This window comes from Macaca thibetana, chromosome 10, assembly GCF_024542745.1.
Source record: "Macaca thibetana thibetana isolate TM-01 chromosome 10, ASM2454274v1, whole genome shotgun sequence".
Classification (NCBI taxonomy): domain Eukaryota; kingdom Metazoa; phylum Chordata; class Mammalia; order Primates; family Cercopithecidae; genus Macaca; species Macaca thibetana.
In genome coordinates, this window is record NC_065587.1 from 74,788,411 (window position 1) to 74,807,754 (window position 19,344).

General features: G+C 40.1%; 2 protein-coding genes across 2 annotated transcripts in view; both read right to left on the reverse strand.

Annotated features, from left to right (window-relative positions):
* Nucleotides 1–19,344, reverse strand: part of TRMT6 (tRNA methyltransferase 6 non-catalytic subunit) — a 267,426-nt gene that overhangs the window by 153,849 nt on the left and 94,233 nt on the right. The window lies entirely within an intron of this gene.
* Nucleotides 1–19,344, reverse strand: part of FERMT1 (FERM domain containing kindlin 1) — a 48,980-nt gene that overhangs the window by 17,371 nt on the left and 12,265 nt on the right. The window contains exons 5-8 of the mRNA XM_050745272.1: nucleotides 19,000–19,102; nucleotides 6,414–6,521; nucleotides 5,793–5,924; nucleotides 3,818–3,867 (exon numbers count right to left, since the gene is read on the reverse strand). Of these exons, the coding sequence (XP_050601229.1) occupies nucleotides 3,818–3,867; nucleotides 5,793–5,924; nucleotides 6,414–6,521; nucleotides 19,000–19,102 (393 nt within the window). The remainder of the gene's footprint in view (nucleotides 1–3,817; nucleotides 3,868–5,792; nucleotides 5,925–6,413; nucleotides 6,522–18,999; nucleotides 19,103–19,344) is intronic.

Here is a 19,344-nt window from a genome sequence, read left to right on the forward strand (position 1 = left end):
TTTTAGATGGACGGTTCTCTTCTCTTAGCACTTTCTGCATTATCTCCCAGCCTACATTTATTGCCAATGAGAAGCCTGCTGCTCACAGCATTGTTGCTCCTCTGTAAGAATTTTGTCTTTTTTTTCTTTGTCTTATTAATGGTTGGCATTACCAAGATGCATATTTATAGTAAATTTATTTTGAGATCTGTGATTCCTAAATTTACAGATTTTTATTTTTAACAAATATGGAAAATTCTCTAGCCTTCTCTTCGGAATGCTTACTTCTCCTTCATTTTTTCTTCTGGAACTCCTAGTAGATGTTTGTTGAACCTTCTCCTTCTGTTGAAATCACTTCTGAGTCGTCTCTTCAACTGTGCTTTTTAACTTGATGTTTTTAATACACCCCATCAATTTTAAATTTCTATGATTATATTTTTTATTTCTGGAATTTCTTTTGGTTCCTTTTCAATACTGCCTGTTCTCTTTTATTATAATTTCTACTTTGTAATTTACTTAATGATTCTAAATGTACTCATTTTATGGTTTCTTCAGATTGTTCTATTACCTGAAATTATTGAAACTGCTAATCCTCTTGCCTGTCGGGTCTGTGTCTTTCATGGTGGTTTATTAACTCACATGATTAGTAATTTTTATTAGAGGTTTGTTTATTTTTTAGGAGGTTATTGTTTTGTTTTGAGGTGGAGTCTCGCTCTGTCGCCCAGCCTGGAGTGCAGTGGCGCGATCTCGGCTCACTGCAAGCTCCGCCTCCCGAGTTCACGTCATTCTCCTGCCTCAGTCTCCCGAGTAGCTGGGACTACAGGCTACTGCCACCTCTCTCGGCTAATTTTTTTGTATTTTTAGTGGAGACGGGGTTTCACCGTGTTAGCCAGGATGGTCTTGATCTCCTGATCTCGTGGTCCACCCCTCTCGGCCTCTCAAAGTGCTGGATTACAGGTGTGAGCTACCATGCCCGGCCAGGAGGTTGCCGTTTTCTATGGAAGGCCCATGCCTGCTTGGTTGTGGATATTCCCCTCTAGGTATTTTTGCAACTACATGTTAGGGCTTCATAGGTTTTGTCATCCCGGATCTGTTTCTATTTTATGTTTTCAGGATTCCTTTATTACATAAACACATAAAACATTTAAATTTGTTTCTAGGCTGGGCATGGTGGCTCATGCCTGTAATCCCAGGACTTTGGGAGGCCAAGAAGGGCAGACCTTGAGTCCAGGAGTTTGAGACCAGCTTGGGCAACATGGTGAAACTCTGTCTCTACAAAAAATACAAAAATTAATCAGACGTGGTGGCACATGCCTGTAGTCCCAGCTACTAAGAGGACTGAGGTGGGAGGATCGCTGGAGCCTGTGAGGTCGAGGCTGCAGTGAGCTGTGATCACGTCACCGCACTCCATCTTGGGTGACAGAGTGAGACTTTGTCTCAAAAAAAAAAATTATATCTACATCTGTGTGTGACACAGCCTTGGCTCTGATTTCTCAAGAGATACTTTCATTTCCACACAGAAGCCCATGCAAGGATGAACTTCCTTACTGCTTTCTTTGGCTAATGAGTAGTTTTTCTGTTTTTCATTCAACAGAAGGGCAGCCTTTGCACGTTTCCACCTTTAGGCAGGTGCTTCAGTTCTCACTTCCTGCTTTACACAGGACTTCTATCCTGTGTTCATCTTCTATCCCTACATGGGAATTACAATCCTAGCCTCCAATCATGACAACCTGTCTCTATTCCCTAAATCCCTCTGTGTGGCTGATGCTGCATTTGTAGAACTAGATTCCTGCCTCATTTCCTGTAAGTTGGTGTTTCTGTTTCACTTCATGATTAATTCTGTATTTATAATTCTTTTATTTTATCTAGCATGCATATGTATTCATAGTAAGATCAGAGTTTGCATTAGAGCTGAGAGCCTGTTGCTAGACACTGAAGTCCACTATTTACATAATACATTTCATAGATTTTTTTTTTTAAAGAGCTTCACTGTAAAAGAAAAAACTTAAAAATCAAAGGATTAGTCCAATACTCTCGTACTGATGAGGAAAGGAGGTCTAGGAAATGAAGGGCCTGTTAGAGGCCCCACCCTACCAGTAATAGATTTCCACTCTCCAATCTCCCTCCCCTCTTCCCTCCTACGAGCTCTCTCTCCTTCCTTCATTTGTTTCTTCCTTCCATGAACTATATTATGTATTCAATGCAACATCTTGAGAACTTAGATAGTATCCACTGGCCAAATATGAGGGCAATTTTGAGAGTTTAAGTCACACCAAAAGCCTGTGACAGTTCAGGGTAGCATAGTGATGTGGGTTCAACTCTAGAATTATCACCTTCTTCATCAGAAATGTCCATAGGAAGGCTACAGTCACCATTTGGTTTGTGAAGGGCTTGATTTTCCCTCTACAGAGAATATGGCAACTCATTTTTTTGTGGAACAATTATGAATACTTTGTTAAGATGTATTTGTGGATTCAAATGGTTACTTTTTTCCTGTAGCTCTGACTATAACAATATGAGTGAAATGTGGTTACAACAATTTATGCCAGGGAAGTTGAATGAATGTCCCTGGTTGGGCGTGGTGGCTCATGCCTGTAATCCCAGAACTTTGGGAGGCCGAGGTGGGTGCATTACCTGAGGTCAGGAGTTCAAAACAAGCCTGGCCAACATGGTGAAACCCCGTCTCTACAAAAATGCAAAAATTAGCTGGGCATGATGATGGGCGCCTGTACTCCCAGCTACTCGGGAGGCTGAGGCGGGAGATTCGCTTGAACCCAGGAGGCGGAGGTTGTAGTAAGCCGACATCGCACCGTTGCACTCCAGCTTGGGAGGCAGAGTGAGACTCTGTCTCAAAAAAGGAAGAAAAGAAAAAAAAAAAAAAGAATGACCCTATTGTTTGCGACCACACCCTATAATCACAGTAAAAAACCCCGAAAACCAAACCTGCAGAAACCCAGTGACAAATATTGTTACCTTTGGACACTTGTTTTTCATTTATACCTGCTTCACTGTTCATTTTTTCTAAGTCTTTCTTTGCATCATGTGCTATCAAAAGCAACTTGTGTTTCCTTTAAAGCCAACTGCCCCAGTGAAGTGCCAGTTGGTAAAGAAAAGTCAACAAACCATAAAGGGAAATAAGGAACTGATAGGACTTCAAAGAGCCTTGTTTCTTTCATACTAACACACCTTGGCATCATCGTAGAGGTGGCAGTCCATTATTTCCATGAAAACAAAAACTCCTTCTCTGCCTTTTTAGCAGTTTCACATCAACCTGAGGTGATGGGGGAGTTTATTAGAAGTACTTAAACAGGTAGATAAACTAAGGTGACTATTCTCTGTAAGCCCAGGATCAAAGTTCTAGAGAGAAATGACTTTTAAACTATAAGAGAGACTTCAAATGGTATGAGTACTGAGCCTCCCAGGTGGATCCTACTAGAAGCTCTTGTATGGCAGATGTGTTTATTATTGCTGATGTGAACCCAGCCATTCACCGAGCGTTACACACCAGCATTCACTGAGCACGTACTATGAACCACGTACCATGCTCAATGCTTCATATGCATTATTTCATCGAATCCTCCCAACAAGCCCAAGGGGAGGTATATTCCCATTTTATAGATTGGAAAATGGAGGCTCAGAGACATAATATATTGCCCAAGGTCACCTAGCTGGTATGTGTGGTAGAGCTAGGACTCAACCCATTGTCTGTCTGATGGCAAAGCCCACATTTTACCTTTGAACCATGAACCTGCCTCAGGGATATACAATTTAAACCCCTGTACTCTTTATCTTCAAGACTTTTATGAGTAACTCCTTTTCTCCATTAAAGGTTACTTACCTAAATAATTTGAGATTATCTGCAAGTTTAGGGATATCAGTAATGTCCTCCTAAGAAAAAACAAATAATGTTTCAAAAGCAGGAACTTCATAAGTGATGCTGAAACTCAACCTGCATTGTCTAACATGGCAGTCCCTTGCTACATGTGGCTATTTAAATTTGAATTAATTCACATTAAATAAAATGAAAAACTCAGTTCTTCAGTTACACTCGCCACATTTCCAATAGTTAACCGGGCGTGGGAGTGAGGAGGGCTGGGAGGTGAATGGGGGCCCTGTTGAGGTCCCCTAGGTGGCTGGCAAAATTGTATTTCTTGATTTCGGTGGTGACTTGGGTGACAATTGAATACTCATTTGTTAAGCTGCACATACGTATATTTTTCACTTTTCTGTTTGTGTCATAGATTACAAAAATGAAAAGCGAGAGATGAAAAAAATGAAAAAATGGATAAAGTACTCCCTATAACTGTCATTCAAGTTAAAAATCTAAATTAGAAATGACTACTTTTATATGCAAACAAAAGACTTTACAATTTTTATATTAGAGTGGGTAACTCCTGCTATACCTAATCACTGATTAAACTTTCAAAGTGAACCTGGTTCAAAGTTCATTCTGGAATGTAGGCTGGTGCCTGTTTTCAAACTGAAAAGCCTATTGTTAGCATCGTGTAAAACTATTAAGGGAGGGAGGACATAACTTTTTATTTATTCTAAAAAGAATTACTTTCCTGTTGTATTTATTCAGTGGAGAAAGTAGACAACAGAGAACTCCAAGTTCATGGGGCCTGTGTCTTCTGTAAGCGTGAGACAGGGCCCTGCATCTCTAAAGAATCTTGGCATTTAGTTTGCATTAAGTATTTGCTCCTGAATGAGACCAATTTCTTATTTGAGGACATTTAATGATAAGAGAACATACATTCAATGCAGAAGAATATAGTAACACAATCTAATCCATGATTACTGTTTACATCCAATTATGGTGGAGCCACCTCTCTGATTCAATGTGATTAATAATTATTCCCATGGCTGAAGTTAAAGAAAAGGGTGGCACCTCATGAGTGAATTAAACAGGAGGGGGATTTTCAGTTATAAAGCTGACATTCACCTTTCACGGGTAAGGAGAAAGAGATGACAGAACAGGTATCTTTGTTTTATTGGAGGGTTTTTGTTTATCTCCTGAAGTCAAAAGCATTCAGAAACTTTTTGCAATGTTCCGGAAAAAGGCCACAACTTCTGTCAAGCTTGTCTAGTTGAAATGGATGACAAAGTAAATAGAAATAAGGTTTTTATCTGTAAAGAATTTTCTTGGCCAGTCACAGTGGCTCATGCCTGTAATCTCAACACTTTGGGAGGCTGAGGCAGGAGAGTCACTTGAGCCCTGGAGTTAGAGACCGGCCTGGGGAATATGGCAAACCTTGTCTCCACAAAAAATACAAAAATTAGCCAGGCCTGGTAGTGTGTGCCTGTAGTCCCAGCTACTCAGGAGGCTGAGATGGGAGGACTGCTTGAGCCCAGGAGGCTGAGGCTGCAGTGAGCCTTGATTGCACTACTTACTTCAGCTTATCTCAGAAGAAAGAAAAAAAGAAACAATTTTCTCTATTCTATTCTCACAGTTGCCCCATGCAATAGACAGGGTGGTATTTTCTAGACTTAAGTTTAGGGACCAATTCCACATTCTATGCTAGTGAAGTGGAGCCCTCGGCAGTGGCTCCTTCACACCATGCCAACTTATCCCTAGGAAGAAATACAACACCAAAGTATTGTCTTTAGTAGAAATGAAAATATAGTCCCTTACAGAGCTAACCCGTGAAAAGTTAGTTAGTTCTTGCTAGGTTGAAGCTTGTTAGGTGAAGAGAATCTTTTTTTTTTTTCCAAAATCAGATGAAATATTCTCTTCTAATAAAGAAAAGTTCATTTATACTTGTCAATCAGTTAGAAGAAAGCCACAGTTCCGGGTGATCGGAAAGAGTTCATACCAAAAGGCTGTCTGCTTTTCCACCTTCTAGGGTTACTTCCAAATTAGAAAGCGCTGCTTCTATTTCGTCAACCTCGGACTCGCTTGTAAAATCCTGTGTTTCGGCAGACAACGACAGTTTGCTAATGTGGTACTAAAATGAAAACAGAAATTTTAGAAATGTTGTAAACAGAAATGTTATACATATAAATGAATCCATTAGCCATTTTTTTTCCTTTGAGGACTATTCCCTTGGAATACTGAACATTTTCTAAGAGGAGATCTCCTTCCCGTGTGGGGAAAATGACATTTTAACCTGAGTCATTCTGAGGTCCATGGTTAGTCATGTTACAGCTGGTTCTTTCTCATCACTGAGTGTGCTTACAGTAGGGAAGAGATGTTAATTGCAAGACCAGTGTCTTACATAGGATGTGAGCGTGTGTGGATGATGAGGAACATTTTAAATTAAAAATTTGTTCTGCTCTGAAGAAGAAAGCAAAATAAAAAATACAGAAAAAAATTGCTCTCTTTATTTTCAGATATTTCTTCAAAGAAAAAAAAACTAGTATGAAGCATATGAAACTTTAAGCAGAACAAACTTGGTTTGTCTCCTTCCAGAGAAAAGGTACTGAAGTCCCCATACCTGTAGAGCTGCAAAGATCAACATTTCTTCCTCTGTGCAATCAATTTCTTCTAAGAGAATGGCCCACCTGGCTTGTTCGTAGAGTTGGTTTATTCGGACAGCATCGTACTAGAGATAAAAACAGAGGTGTGTGTGTAACGAGGTATATTTACATCCCACAATACAAAAATTCTGAAACAGCTGAGGCCATTCTCTGTTAATCAGATGCAGCAAACTTCAGCTCAGGTAAATGAAAGGAACACTTCTATTGTGCCAAATACTCAGCCTTTTTAAAAAAAAATTTTTTTTTAATTTTTTATTTTTTTTGAGACAGGGTCTCACTCTGTCGCTTAGGCTGGAGTGCAGTGGTGCAATCTTGGCTCACTGCAACATCCGCCTCCTGGGTTCATACAATTCTTGTGCCCCAGCCTCCCAAGTAGCTGGGACTACAGGCGTGTGCCACCACACCTGGCTAATGTTTGTATTTTTTTGTAGAGACAGGGTTTCGCCATGTTGCCCAGGCTGGTCTCAAACTCCTGTGCTCAAACAATCTACCCATCTCAGTCCCACAAAGTGCTGGGATTACCGGTGTGAGCCACTGCGCCTGGCCCTCCAGCCCATTTTACTTCTGAATTCAGAACTGACTTACTTCAAACATTTTCCAGAGCTGCTGCTGCTTCTTCACAACCTAACTTTGATTCCATTATTTTCTCTCTCTTTTATCTACATATTGGTAGTAATAGATAGTAAAAATGGTTCATACGATAAACAGTACAATAGATAAACAGTGTAACAGAAGGGATCCCCATGCTGATCTGCAAGCCCACTGCAATCCCAAGCAGAATCTGATGGGAATTTTTTAATGAAACTTTATACAAGCTGATTCTCAAGTTAAGTTGGAAGACACAATGTTCAAATATTGCCAAGAAACGGAAAAAGAACAATGTTGAGTAAAGCACTTGTCGTCCCAGACATTAAAACCTATTATAAAGTTGCAGTAAATAAAATGATATGGTACTAGTGTAGCGATTGGTAAAGTGTCAATAAAACCTCATCTAAAAACAGACTTATGTATGTATATAAATTTAATATAAAATATTAATTTTATATTAAAATATAAAAATGACATTTTATAACAGCAGCGGAAGGAAGAATTCAACACTATAAACAGTGTTGAAAATGCCTAGCCACTTGGAACACAAATCGAAACAAAAAAATAACTTTACACTATCCAAAAATATAAATTACAGATGGATTAAATAATTTAAACATATAAAACCACAATAAGATACTACTTCACACCTACTAGAATGGCTCTTATCTAAAAGACAGGTAATAACCAGTGTTGGTGAGGCTGTGGAGAAATTGGAACCCTTGTGCACTGCTAGGTGTAAAATGATGCAGCCTCTGTAGAAAAGTTTGGCAGTTCTTTAAAAAGTTAAACATAGAATATAATCCATCAGTCCTACTCCTACATGTACACCCAGACAAACTGAAAGTGGCATCCAAACACATACTTGTACAATAATGTTTACAGCAATAATACTCATAATAGCCAAAAGGTAGAAACAGTCCAGATGTACATCAACAGCTGAATGGATAAATAAAATGCTGTACACATACAATAGAACACTATTCAGCCTTAAAAAGGAATGGAATTCTGGCTGGGCACAGTGGCTCACACCTGTAATCCTAGCACTTTGAGAGGCAGAGGTGGGCAGATCACTTGAGGTCATGAGTTTGAGACCCAGCTGGCCAACATGGTGAAACCCTGACTCTACTAAAAATACAAAAATTAGCCGGGCATGGTGGCAGGCGCATGTCATCCCACCTACTTGGGAGGCTGAGGTGGGACAATTACTTGAACCTGGGAGGCAGAGGTTGCAGTGAGCTGAGATTGCACCACTGCACTCCAGCCTGGGCAATGAGAGTGAGACTGCCTCAGAAAAAAAAAAAAAAAAAAAAAAAAAAAAAGAAGAAAAAAGAAAAAAAAAAGAGGAATGAAATTCTGATACATGATACAATATGAATGAGCTTGAAGATACTGTGCTAAGTGAAATAAACCAAATACAAAAAATCAAATACTGGATGACTTCACTTATAAAACTATCAGAATAGGCAAATTCATAGAGACAGAAAGTAGAATAGAGGTTACCGGGGCAAGGGAGAGAAGGCAATGAAGAATTACTGTTTAGTGGGTACAGAGTTTCTTTTTGGGATGATAAGAAAGTTTTGAAAATGGACAGTGGCCCAACCTGGGCAACATAGCAAGACTCTTGTCTCTATTTTTTAAAAAAGTGGCTCGTGCCTATAGTCCCAGATACTTGGGAGGTTGAGGCAGGAGGATTGCTTGAGGCCAGGAATTCAAGATCACCCTAGGCAACATGATGAGTCTCTGCTGTTTCTACAAAAAATAAAATAAAATAAATTATCCAGGCATGGTGGCATGCACCTGTTCCAGCTACTCAGGAGGCTGAGGTTGGAGGATTGCTTGAGCCTAGGAGTTTGAGGGTGCAGGGAGCTATGATCACAGCCTGGGTGACAGAGAGAGACTCTAGCTCAGGAAAAAAAAAAAAAAAAGAGAGAGAGAGAAAATAGATAGTGGTGATAGTTTCACAACACTGTGAATATCCTTAATGCTACTAAATTGTGCATCTAAAAATGGTTAAAATGGTAAATATTATGTATATTTTACAATAAAAAATCAAAGAAAAAATTCCAAACGAATACATGAATGTTCATGGCAGTATTATCCATAACAGTCAAACAGTGAAAACAATCCAAAAGTTCACTGATTGATGAATGAATGTAGTATACATAAACAAGGAAATATTAGCGTTAAAAAGACATAAAATATAATACATACTATAATAGGAATGAATGAATGAATTCCGAAAATACTACGCTAAGTGAAAAAAATTATTCATAAAGTACCACATTTTGTGTAATTCCACTTATAGGAGGTTTCCAGAATAGGCAAATCCACAGAGATAGAAAATAGACTGATGATTGCCCAGGGCTGGGAGGGTAGGAGAGAACTGGGGAGTGATTGCCACTGGGTATGGAGTTTCTTACTGAGGTGATGAAAATGTTCTGAAATTAGATGGTGGTTAACGGTTGCACAACTCTGTGAATATACTAAAAACCACTGAATTGTACATATCAAACAGGTAAATGTGTGGCATGTAAATTGCATCTCAAAAAGCTATTATAAAACAGCTAAACAGAAAAACCATGACTATTATTAGATGGACACATGAGGGAATACCTTCTGTAATCTTTAAATGGGGAAGTCTATTCCAAGCAAGACAAGAGGCCTAAAAGTTATGATGCAAAGGCTGCCCTGACAACCTAAAATTAAACATTTTTAATGGTAAAAAAATCCTAAAGAAGGTTATAAATGTGTAAAATGTAGGATAGAGATTGAAAAAAATATTTGAAATATTTGAATAATTTTAAAAATTTGTAATAAATATAAAAAATGATGTCCATCATATACAAAGTACTCCTATAAATCATATGAAAAGTATAAATAACTCAATAGAGTTTGTGGCAAATATATAAACAGGCAATTCACAGAAGAAAGCAAAATGGCCATAAAAACATTGGAAAAGATGCTCAATCTCACTAATTACTAGAGAATTCGAACTAAAGCAAGATGACCTAATTTCCATTTTCCTATCACATCTACCTACATTACAAATACTGGTAATGTTTGATGTTGGTGAGGATATGGGGATATCAGCCCTTTCACAGATGCTGTTAGTAGAAAGGTAATTTGGTGATATAAAGCTTTTAGTATCATTTTGCCCTTTGATAAGCACATCCAGTGTTACTGTTCCAAAGAAATGTAAGCACTTGTGAGATACTTCTACAAGAATGTTCAGCACATTTAAGTCCTGATAAACTACAGTTTAGCCTTTCCTTTGATTATTTTTCATTGGTTAAAAAAAGTGAGTCCGACTTATTTATACTGACATAAAAGATAGCCATGATATGTTATGAAGAAACAAGAAACAAGTTACAGAGCAAACAAGTGATCCTACTTATCTAGGGAACACAAAGTCTTGAAAATCTATTCAAAAATATGTTTGTAAACATGTCTACAAAAGTCTGCAAGGATGGTTGGTCATGAAGTTGTTAACTGTGGCTGCCTCTTAGGAGAATGGTCATGGTACAGAACTGTTTTCCATTTTTACTCTAAATAATTTCTTTCTTATTTTGTTTGTTTGTTTATTTATTTTTGATTTTACTCTAATTTCTTTCTTATTATGTTTGTTTGTTTATTTATTTTTGAGATAGAGTCTCACTCTGTTGCCCAGGCTGGAGTGCCATGGCACAATCTCCGCTCACTGCAACCTCTGCCTCCCAGGTTCAAGTGATTCTCCTGCCTCAGCTTCCTGAGTAGCGGGGATTACAGGTGCCCACCACCATGCTCTGCTAATTTTTTTTTTTTTTTGTATTTTTAGTAGAGACAGGATTTCACCATGCTGGCAAGGCTCGTCTCAAACTCCCAATGTCAGGTGATTCACCCGCCTCGGCCTCCCAAAGTGCTGGGATTACAGGCATGAGCCACTGTGCCCACCCTATGTTTGAGTTTTAAAAAATAATTTAATTGTAGTAAAATATATGAAACATAATATTTACCATCTTAACCATCCCCCCCTGTTTTTTAGAGGCAGGGTCTCACTCTGTCATGCAGGGTGTAATGCAGTGGTGCAATCAGAGCTCACTGCAGCCTTGAACTGCTGGGCTCCAGCAATACTCCTGCTTCAGCCTCCCCAGCAGTTGGGACTACAGGTGTGAGCCACCACACTTGGCTAATTTTTTCTTTTCTTTTTTTTTTTGTAGAGACAGGGTCTCACTATGTTGTCCAGGCTGATGTTGAACTCCTGGCCACAAGCCTTCCTTACATGTTGGCCTCCCAATGTGCTGGAATTATAGGTGTGAGCCACCATGCCAGGCCTGATCTTAACCATTTTTAAGTATACAGTTCAGTGGCATTAAGCATATTCACACTGTTGTGCAACCATCATCACCATCTATAGAAGGCTTTTCATCTTGCACAACTGAAACTGTATACCCATTAAAAAAAAGGCCCCCTTTTTTTTTTTTTTTTTACCGTGAATATACATTTTAATATGAGGTTGGTACAAAATTAATTGCGGTTTTTGCCATTGAAAGTAATGGCAAAAACCGCAATTAATTTTGCACCAACCTAACCTATCCTTTGGAAAAAAATACTAACGTTGAAGAAAACATGGAAGAGGACTAGAAAGATACTCTGAGTACCTAAGCAGATTTATCATGAGTTGATTAGCATTGGTTTGTTTTTCCTTTCGTATTAACCTTATGCATACTAAGAAAAAGGGTGATAAGCAATGTAAAAATCTAAGGTAAGCCAAAACCAGCCAACAGTGTTGCTATCAGATAAAGGGGAAACATGACCTGTTGCACAGGCATGCTCCTTCTCAGCACTTTTTTTTTTTTTTTTTTAAAGACAGAGTCTTGCTCTGTCACCTAGACTGGAGTGCAGTGGCACGATCTTGGCTTACTGCAACCTCCGCCTCGTGGGTTCAAGTGATTCTTATGCTTTAGCCTCCAGAGTAGCTGGGATTGCAGATGGGCCCCACCACATTCGGCTCATTTTTTTGTATTTTTAGTAGAAATAGAGTTTCACTCTTTGGCCAGGCTGGTCTTGAACTCCTGACCTCAGGTGATCCGCCCGCCTCGGCCTCCCAAAGTGCTGGGATTACAGGCGTGAACCACCACGCCCAGCCCTTCTCAGCACTTCTAAGGCTTCAGGGAAAGGAAGACAAATGCAGAACCAAGTGTGTGGGATTTAGGGCACTTCAATGGTAAAAATCTTAAAGTCTGTCATGTTTTATGAACTTTGCCAGGTGTCACGGAACACCTGAGGAGCTGGTGCAGAATCTTCCAAAAACGAATGAAAACAAAACATACATGAGAATATTCATGGCAGCCTTATTCGTAATAGCCCCAAGCTGTAAACAGTCCAATGTCGCTCAGCTAGTGAACAAATAAACAAAATGTGGTACCATTCATACAACGGGCTACCACTCAGCAATAAAAAGGAATGCACTATGAACGCACACAACAACATATACAGCACAAAGACATGATGCCTCGTGCAGGAATCCAGACATAAGATTGCATGTGGTATGAGGCCATCTGTATGAAATTTCTAGAAAAGGCAAAATTCAAGACACAAAGCAGACCAGTGGTCATCTGGGGCTGAGGCTGAGGCCAGGGACTGACCAAAAATGGTTCTGGGGAAGAGGTGTTTCATTTTATTTTAATTAATTAATTAATTAGTTAATTTATTTTTATTTGAGACGGAGTCTTGCTCTGTCGCCCAGGCTGGAGGGCAGTGGTGTGATCTCGGCTCACTGCAACCTCCACTGCCCGGGTTCAAGTGATTCTCCTGCCTCAGCCTCCTAAGCAGCTAGGACTATAGGCGACTGCCCACCACACCTGGCTAATTTTTTGTACTTTTAGTAGAGACGGGGTTTTGCTATGTTGGCCAAGCTGGTTTTGAACTCCTGACCTCAGGTGATCTGCCTGCCTTGGCCTCCCAAAGTGCCGGGATTATAGGCGTGAGCCACCACACCCAGCCAGAAGTGGTTTTAAAATTGGATTGGGGTGAAGGTTACACACCCGTATAAACTGATCAAAAATCACTGTAGCGTATACTTAATGGGTGAATTTACGGCATGTAAATTATAGTGCAATCAAGACATAACAACTAAAAAACCACATACCAAAAAACCCATGCAGCCAATCTCTCCCCAAAAGACCCCTGCTATAATTCAGTTTACAGATGGAATCTAAATAGCAGGTGGAGCCACTAAAATCTGAATGGAATTGACATACTGTCGTATCTAGCTGTCTGTCTGTCAGTCACTCAGTCCCAGTGTTTATAATGCTAATGCTGTAGGAGTCTCAGTGGGAAGTTAAGTTACTCAATAAGGCTTCTCTCAATGCAGTGAAAAAAAAATTTAAAAAATTAATAAAATCTTCCATACCTGAACATCCTAACACCTCTCTACAAGCCAAATAAAACAATTCTTTGAAAGAACATGAATTACATAAAAGTTATCTACATTTACAGAAAAACAGGGTCCGGGATGTCTTAACCAGCTACAGGATGAGCTCTGTCTCTTGCCAAGTAACAGGATTTCTCTGACGCATCCAGCAAAGCTCTGGAGTTTGCTCTCTGGAAGCCTGTTCCCATTTCTCTGTCTGTGATGCAGATGATGCTGCATCACAAGGTTCCAGATCTTTCACAGGTCATTAACAGGCATCCTATAGGACTTCCCCCCGACACTCCCGCCCCGAGAACTCTTTCAGTGGGTTCTCCAGTGACTTAGAAACAAATTTTTTTCCTTGGTGGGGTTGGCTACTCATACCCTCTCCTCGGCCCTTTTTTTTGCTTAATTGAAAATAGAGCGGGCATGGTGGCTCATGACTGTAATCCCAGCACTTTGGGAGGCCAAGGCGGGAGGATCTCTTGAGGTCAGGAATTCGAGACCAGCCTGGCCAACATGGTGAAACCCCATCTCTACTAAAAATGCAAAAATTAGCCGGGTGTGGTGGTGCATGCCTGCAGTCCCAGCTACTCGGGAGGCTGAGGCAGGAGAATCGCTTGAACCTGGGAGGCAGAGGTTGCAGTGAGCCGAGATTGTGCCACTGCACCCCAGCCTGGGTGACAGAGTGAAACTGTGTCTCAAAAAACAAAACAAAACAAAACAAAACAAAAAAAACAGAAAATAGAAACCCCAAGCTGGAACCACATGGGTTCTGCCACCTCTCCACTCCTTGAATCCCTGTTTCTCCTGGTCTAGTCAGTTCAGTAAACCCTCCACCCTTGTCCGTCATTCCAACAACCAACAAGAAGAGCAAATAATAAAACCTACTTGTCATAGTTTTCCTGCTCTTTCTTAAGAAGGGGTTACTATTTAGATCTAATTACTTAAGATTGTCTATTGGCCCAGGAGCAGCTTTCAGTATCCTCCAGGCCTCTTATTAAAACAGATGTGCTTTTCCTGTACTGAACACTAAAATACTATAAACTATCAGAGTTCTAAAATGTGTGTTTTTTTAATTCACAAATTTTGAACACATTTAAAAAGGGGCAAAAGAGTATATGATAAACGAATTCATTATGAATTTGAAAGGGACAAAATAGTGTTCAATAAAAAGTGAGTCCCCCTCTCTACCTTGTCCCCCAGAAATGGCAGCTTCTCTATGGGCTGTTTTGCATATTTTAATAATACACCTGGAGTCTGTTTCACATCAAAAAAGAACTGATTCATTCTTTTTAAAAACAATATGGTATGAATGTATCATAATGTATTTAACCAATTCTCTAGCTATGGACATTTAGGTGGTTTCCAATCTTTTCCTAAAACAATATAATAACTGCTCTTGTATACCCACATATCAGTTTGCATGTGTGAGTCTAGCTGTGCTATAAATACCTAGGAGTGGATTTGCTGAATCAAAGCTATGTAGAACTGTAATTCTGATACTGCCAAATTGCACTCCATAGACTAATTTCTCCTTTGACCTACACGCATTCTATGAGAGAGCACATTTCCTGACACTCTTGCCAAGAAAGTATGTGAAACTTTTTGATCTTTGCCACTATAAAGCATTATAGTTCCTTTGCTATGAACTATATATTTACATCCTTTGCTCATTAGTCTACTGGGTTGTTGGTCTTCTTATTATTGATTTTTAGGAGCTCTTTACATATTAGAGAAATTCGTCTGTTGTTTGTAGCATGTGTTGTAAAGACTTTCACTTTGTTATAGTTTTTTTTTTTTCTTTTTTGGCCAGGTATAAAATTTTCATTTTTTTATTAAAATGTACCACTCTTTTCTTTTCTGGATTTTTCATTTTTTGAGTCTATTATTATTATTGTTATTATTTTATTTATTTATTTTGGGAGACAGAGTTTTGCTCTCGTTGCGCAGGCTGTATGTAGTACAATGGCGTGATCTCGGCTCACTGCAACCTCTGCCTCCCGGGTTCAAGTGATTCTCCTGCCTTGGTCTCCCAAGTAGCTGGGATTACAGGCACATGCCACCATGCCTGGCTATTTTTTGTATTTTTAGTAGAGATGGGGTTTCACCATGTTGGCCAGGCTGGTCTCGAACTTCTAACCTCAGGTGATGCACCCACCTTGGCCTCCCAAAGTACTGTGATTACAGGCATAAGCCCCTGCTCCCGGTGAGTCTATTATTTTTGAAATGTTGAATTCTAGCATTTTATATATCTGAGATTTTAATCAGCACCTGTTACTAAGGACCTGTGGCCACTACGAATCTCTCTGAAAGCCAGAGAAGCTCCCTAGTCCTCACTGTAGATTTTAGTTCCTACTTGTAGGGTGCCTTGTAAATTTGCAGGGGCTTCATGGGTGCTCTTTCCTTTTCTTAGATTTGATTATAGCTGCCACGAGAACTCGAATTACACCTTAAATTTCTATATCCCCCTATATTTATGCAGCACACAGTAGGAGTCTTAAACTTGATTTTATCTATAGTACTCATAATTGTAAGAGATGGGGAAGGGAATATCGCCATAAGTACTAAAGTGGTTGAGGATCACAGGGTCCCCCAAAACCATGTCCTGCTCTCCTGAGTCTTCCTGTCACCTTTGGGTTGACAGTTTCTGTGTGGCTGTTAGATTCAAATAGGTTTCACTTTTTAGGCTATGAAGAGGGAGCTCCTCACCAATTAAGCAAGCAGAGGCTAGAGGCCAAAGAGCCAGAGACAACAGCCCTTGTGACCCTCAGCTTCGTGTCCTTGTCCCCTTCTGAAGTATAATTCGTTTGATTTCTTCCACTTTTTAGACAAATACATATTTAACCCTGCTCCTCTACATTTATGCTAATAGTCTGCCATTATCTGGCTTATTTGACTGTGAAGTCACTTACATGTTCCCGACAGTTTTTCAGGGGGCAGATGACTCAGCTGCATTCCTTTTAGCTCAAGCTTAGTTCTGAGGCAGGGGATTGAATGGGGGAGTCTCTTGGCAAAGAAACTACTGGAAGGGTCCCCAAGGACCCTATGAGTCCGTGGGCTGAGTGATCCTATCATCGATCAGGTGCCTGAACTGGGAAAACCTGACTCACAGCATGTGGGGTGAGGGGCAAAGAAAGTACCAGATGCGGTCTCTGTCTCCGAGGACTTGGTTGTCTATTTGTAGAAAAAAATCCACAGACATGGCATGAGTACTGAAATTTACGGTATTCAGCTGTGGCTCAGAGAAGGCAAAGGCCCATGTGACCAAGAGTAGAGAAAAGCTCCTTTCTGGAAAGAATGGAACCTGAATGTGGCCTCAGAGCCGGGGTTCTGATTCTGGGGTTCTTGGACTTGGAAGTTTGATTACCAGTGTTCCACAAGCTCTTATGAGGAAACACAACGTCTCCAATTGCACCGACTTCTAATGGAAATGTAGCATTTCCTCTCAGGATGAGCGCGAGCCATAAACCACAGCATTGCAGAGGACTTGTCACTCTGTGACCACCAGAATCAAGATTTTTTTTCCTTCTGTATGCCAGTTGTTGCTTCTGTCTTCAAGCAATGCTCACCCACATCACTACTTTGAAATTATGGTAGTTTTAAGAACTACCACCAGATCTTCTTTATTCAATTAACTAAAAATATGTTACTATATACATTTTCAAAAAGGGTTTGGCCACTGCAGTTTAATATAACTGTTTCATTTTGTAGTCCTATGTGTTTTATCTTATTAATTTGAAAACATCATTTTAATATACAACAGTTTTGAGTTCTCAGTACCCAGCTTAGTTCTTGGCCTACAGTAGTTGCTCAATAAATAAACACATAAACAAACAACAGATGGGGCACAGATTTGAATAGATAAGACAGGACCAAATTACTGACTTAGTAATTGGAAAATGCATGGGCATATTTTATTTATGTATTACCTATTTTCAGAAAAAAATGTAAGGTAGCTTATTAGAACAGATGGCATACAACAGGATAGCTTAAATTAAGAGTTAAGCAAGGAAACACTAAAGTTGAGTCGTGAATGAGGCTTAAAAATAAAATCACGTAAAAGTATGGACTTGGTTTTAGCAGACAATGCAAAAACAAAAACAAAAACAAAAACAAAAAAACCTGGACAGTTGCATAATTCACAGTACACTTAAAAAAAAGCTAAGCCAATTGTGTAGAAGAAGCAGTACAGTAATTTCTCCTGAAGATTTTATTGAAGGAAAGCCAAAATTTGCGCTTTTGTCATGATTCACTTATGCATTACAGACACAAGCTTGGTCCACGGGATACAAATCAAGGACTGAGCAGGAACTTCTCCTTAGAAATGACAAGGAACAAGGTTTGTTTTGAAGATGCCAGCTGGGGAACCAGTGGAAGCTGAGGTGAGCCTTTGCAGACCAGACCTAAAGTCAGGATGAAGGAGAAGACAGTGCCTCTTACGAGAGGTGGAAACGCTGCTGTAGATGAGAAAGGGTCTGTACAGAAAGGCTGACCGAGGCAAGCTCCTCCAAGTGTCTGGCAGTGAATGGAAAAGAGCAACAAGCACAAAACAGTGATGGGAGCTGTGACATGGGGACCCTGCGCACTCAGAGGACCAGTCATCCAGTTCATATCGTCGACACTGGGCCATTGTACCGCTGACTCTCAGCTCTGCAAGCGGGCTCATCAGGAGCAAGGATGAGGCAGAAGTTCAAAGAACTTATCTCACTCCTCATTAGTTATTCTAATAGCCTCCAGGGGGAGATGTGCAGTGAAAATGGAATTGGCGACCAGCTGGGTGACCAGGTAAGAAAAAGGGATTACATAGATGATCCCTTTTCCTCAATTCCAAAGAGTAAGCAAGCACTGGAGTGCAGTCCTGTGTGCACCATCATGTGATCCCAGCTTGTTCATGGGAACCTGCCTTTAACCCTGACCTCTGACAACTCCTTTCCTTCCTCAGCATTAAGAACTCTGGCCGGATGCAGTGGCTCATGCCTGTAATCCCAGCACTTTGGGAGGCCGAGGCAGGAGGATCGTGTGGTCAGGAGTTCGAGACCAACCTGGCCAATATAGTGAAACCCCATCTTTACTAAAAATACAAAAATTAGCTGGGTGTGGTTGCATGAGCCTGTAGTTCCAGCTACTCGGGAGGCTGAGGCAAAATAATTGCTTGAACCCGGGAGGTGGAGGTTGCAGTGAGCCGAGATCGTGCCACTGCACTCCAACCTGGGTGACAGAGCAAGACTCTGTCTCAATTAAAAAAAAAAGAACTCCAGCTCTGTGAGTCGCTCTCATCTTGTTTGACCATTCCTGTGAATGGAGGGGGCAGTGCATGCCTCGCTAGGTGCAAAGATCCCCAGAGACTCCGGCTAACTCTGTAGCAGCTTGCTGTGCCCAGTAGAAACCAAAGGATAAAAATTCAGAGACCAGGGTCCATGTATCAGTCTCACCCTGCAGGGCTAAACAGGCGATCACACAAATAAATTCATCCTCATTTTCATAACCAAACACCTCAATTTTATACTTCCATGCATTCATATTAAAAAGAGAAAGACAAAAGAGAAAAAGCTGCTTACTTTAGGATTCAAGTCGAAGAAAGAGTAGTATTTAAATCGTAACAGCAGCTGCTCATCCTCTTGGATGCCTTGTTCCATAAGGGAGCGCGAGGAGTCTAGCCAACTAGAAAACGACAGCATGAGTTTTAGAAGCCAATCAATTTTACATATATATCCATTATATTATTATGTCATATATTATATTCTACATATATATATATCCTTGAACAAAATCAGGGTATGTAATACAGACCGAGTATCCCTAATTTGAAAATCTGAAATGCTCCAAAATCTGACAGTTTCTCAAAGGAGATGCTCAAAGGAAATGCTCACTGAAGCATTTTTGTTTTGTTTTGTTTTTGAGCC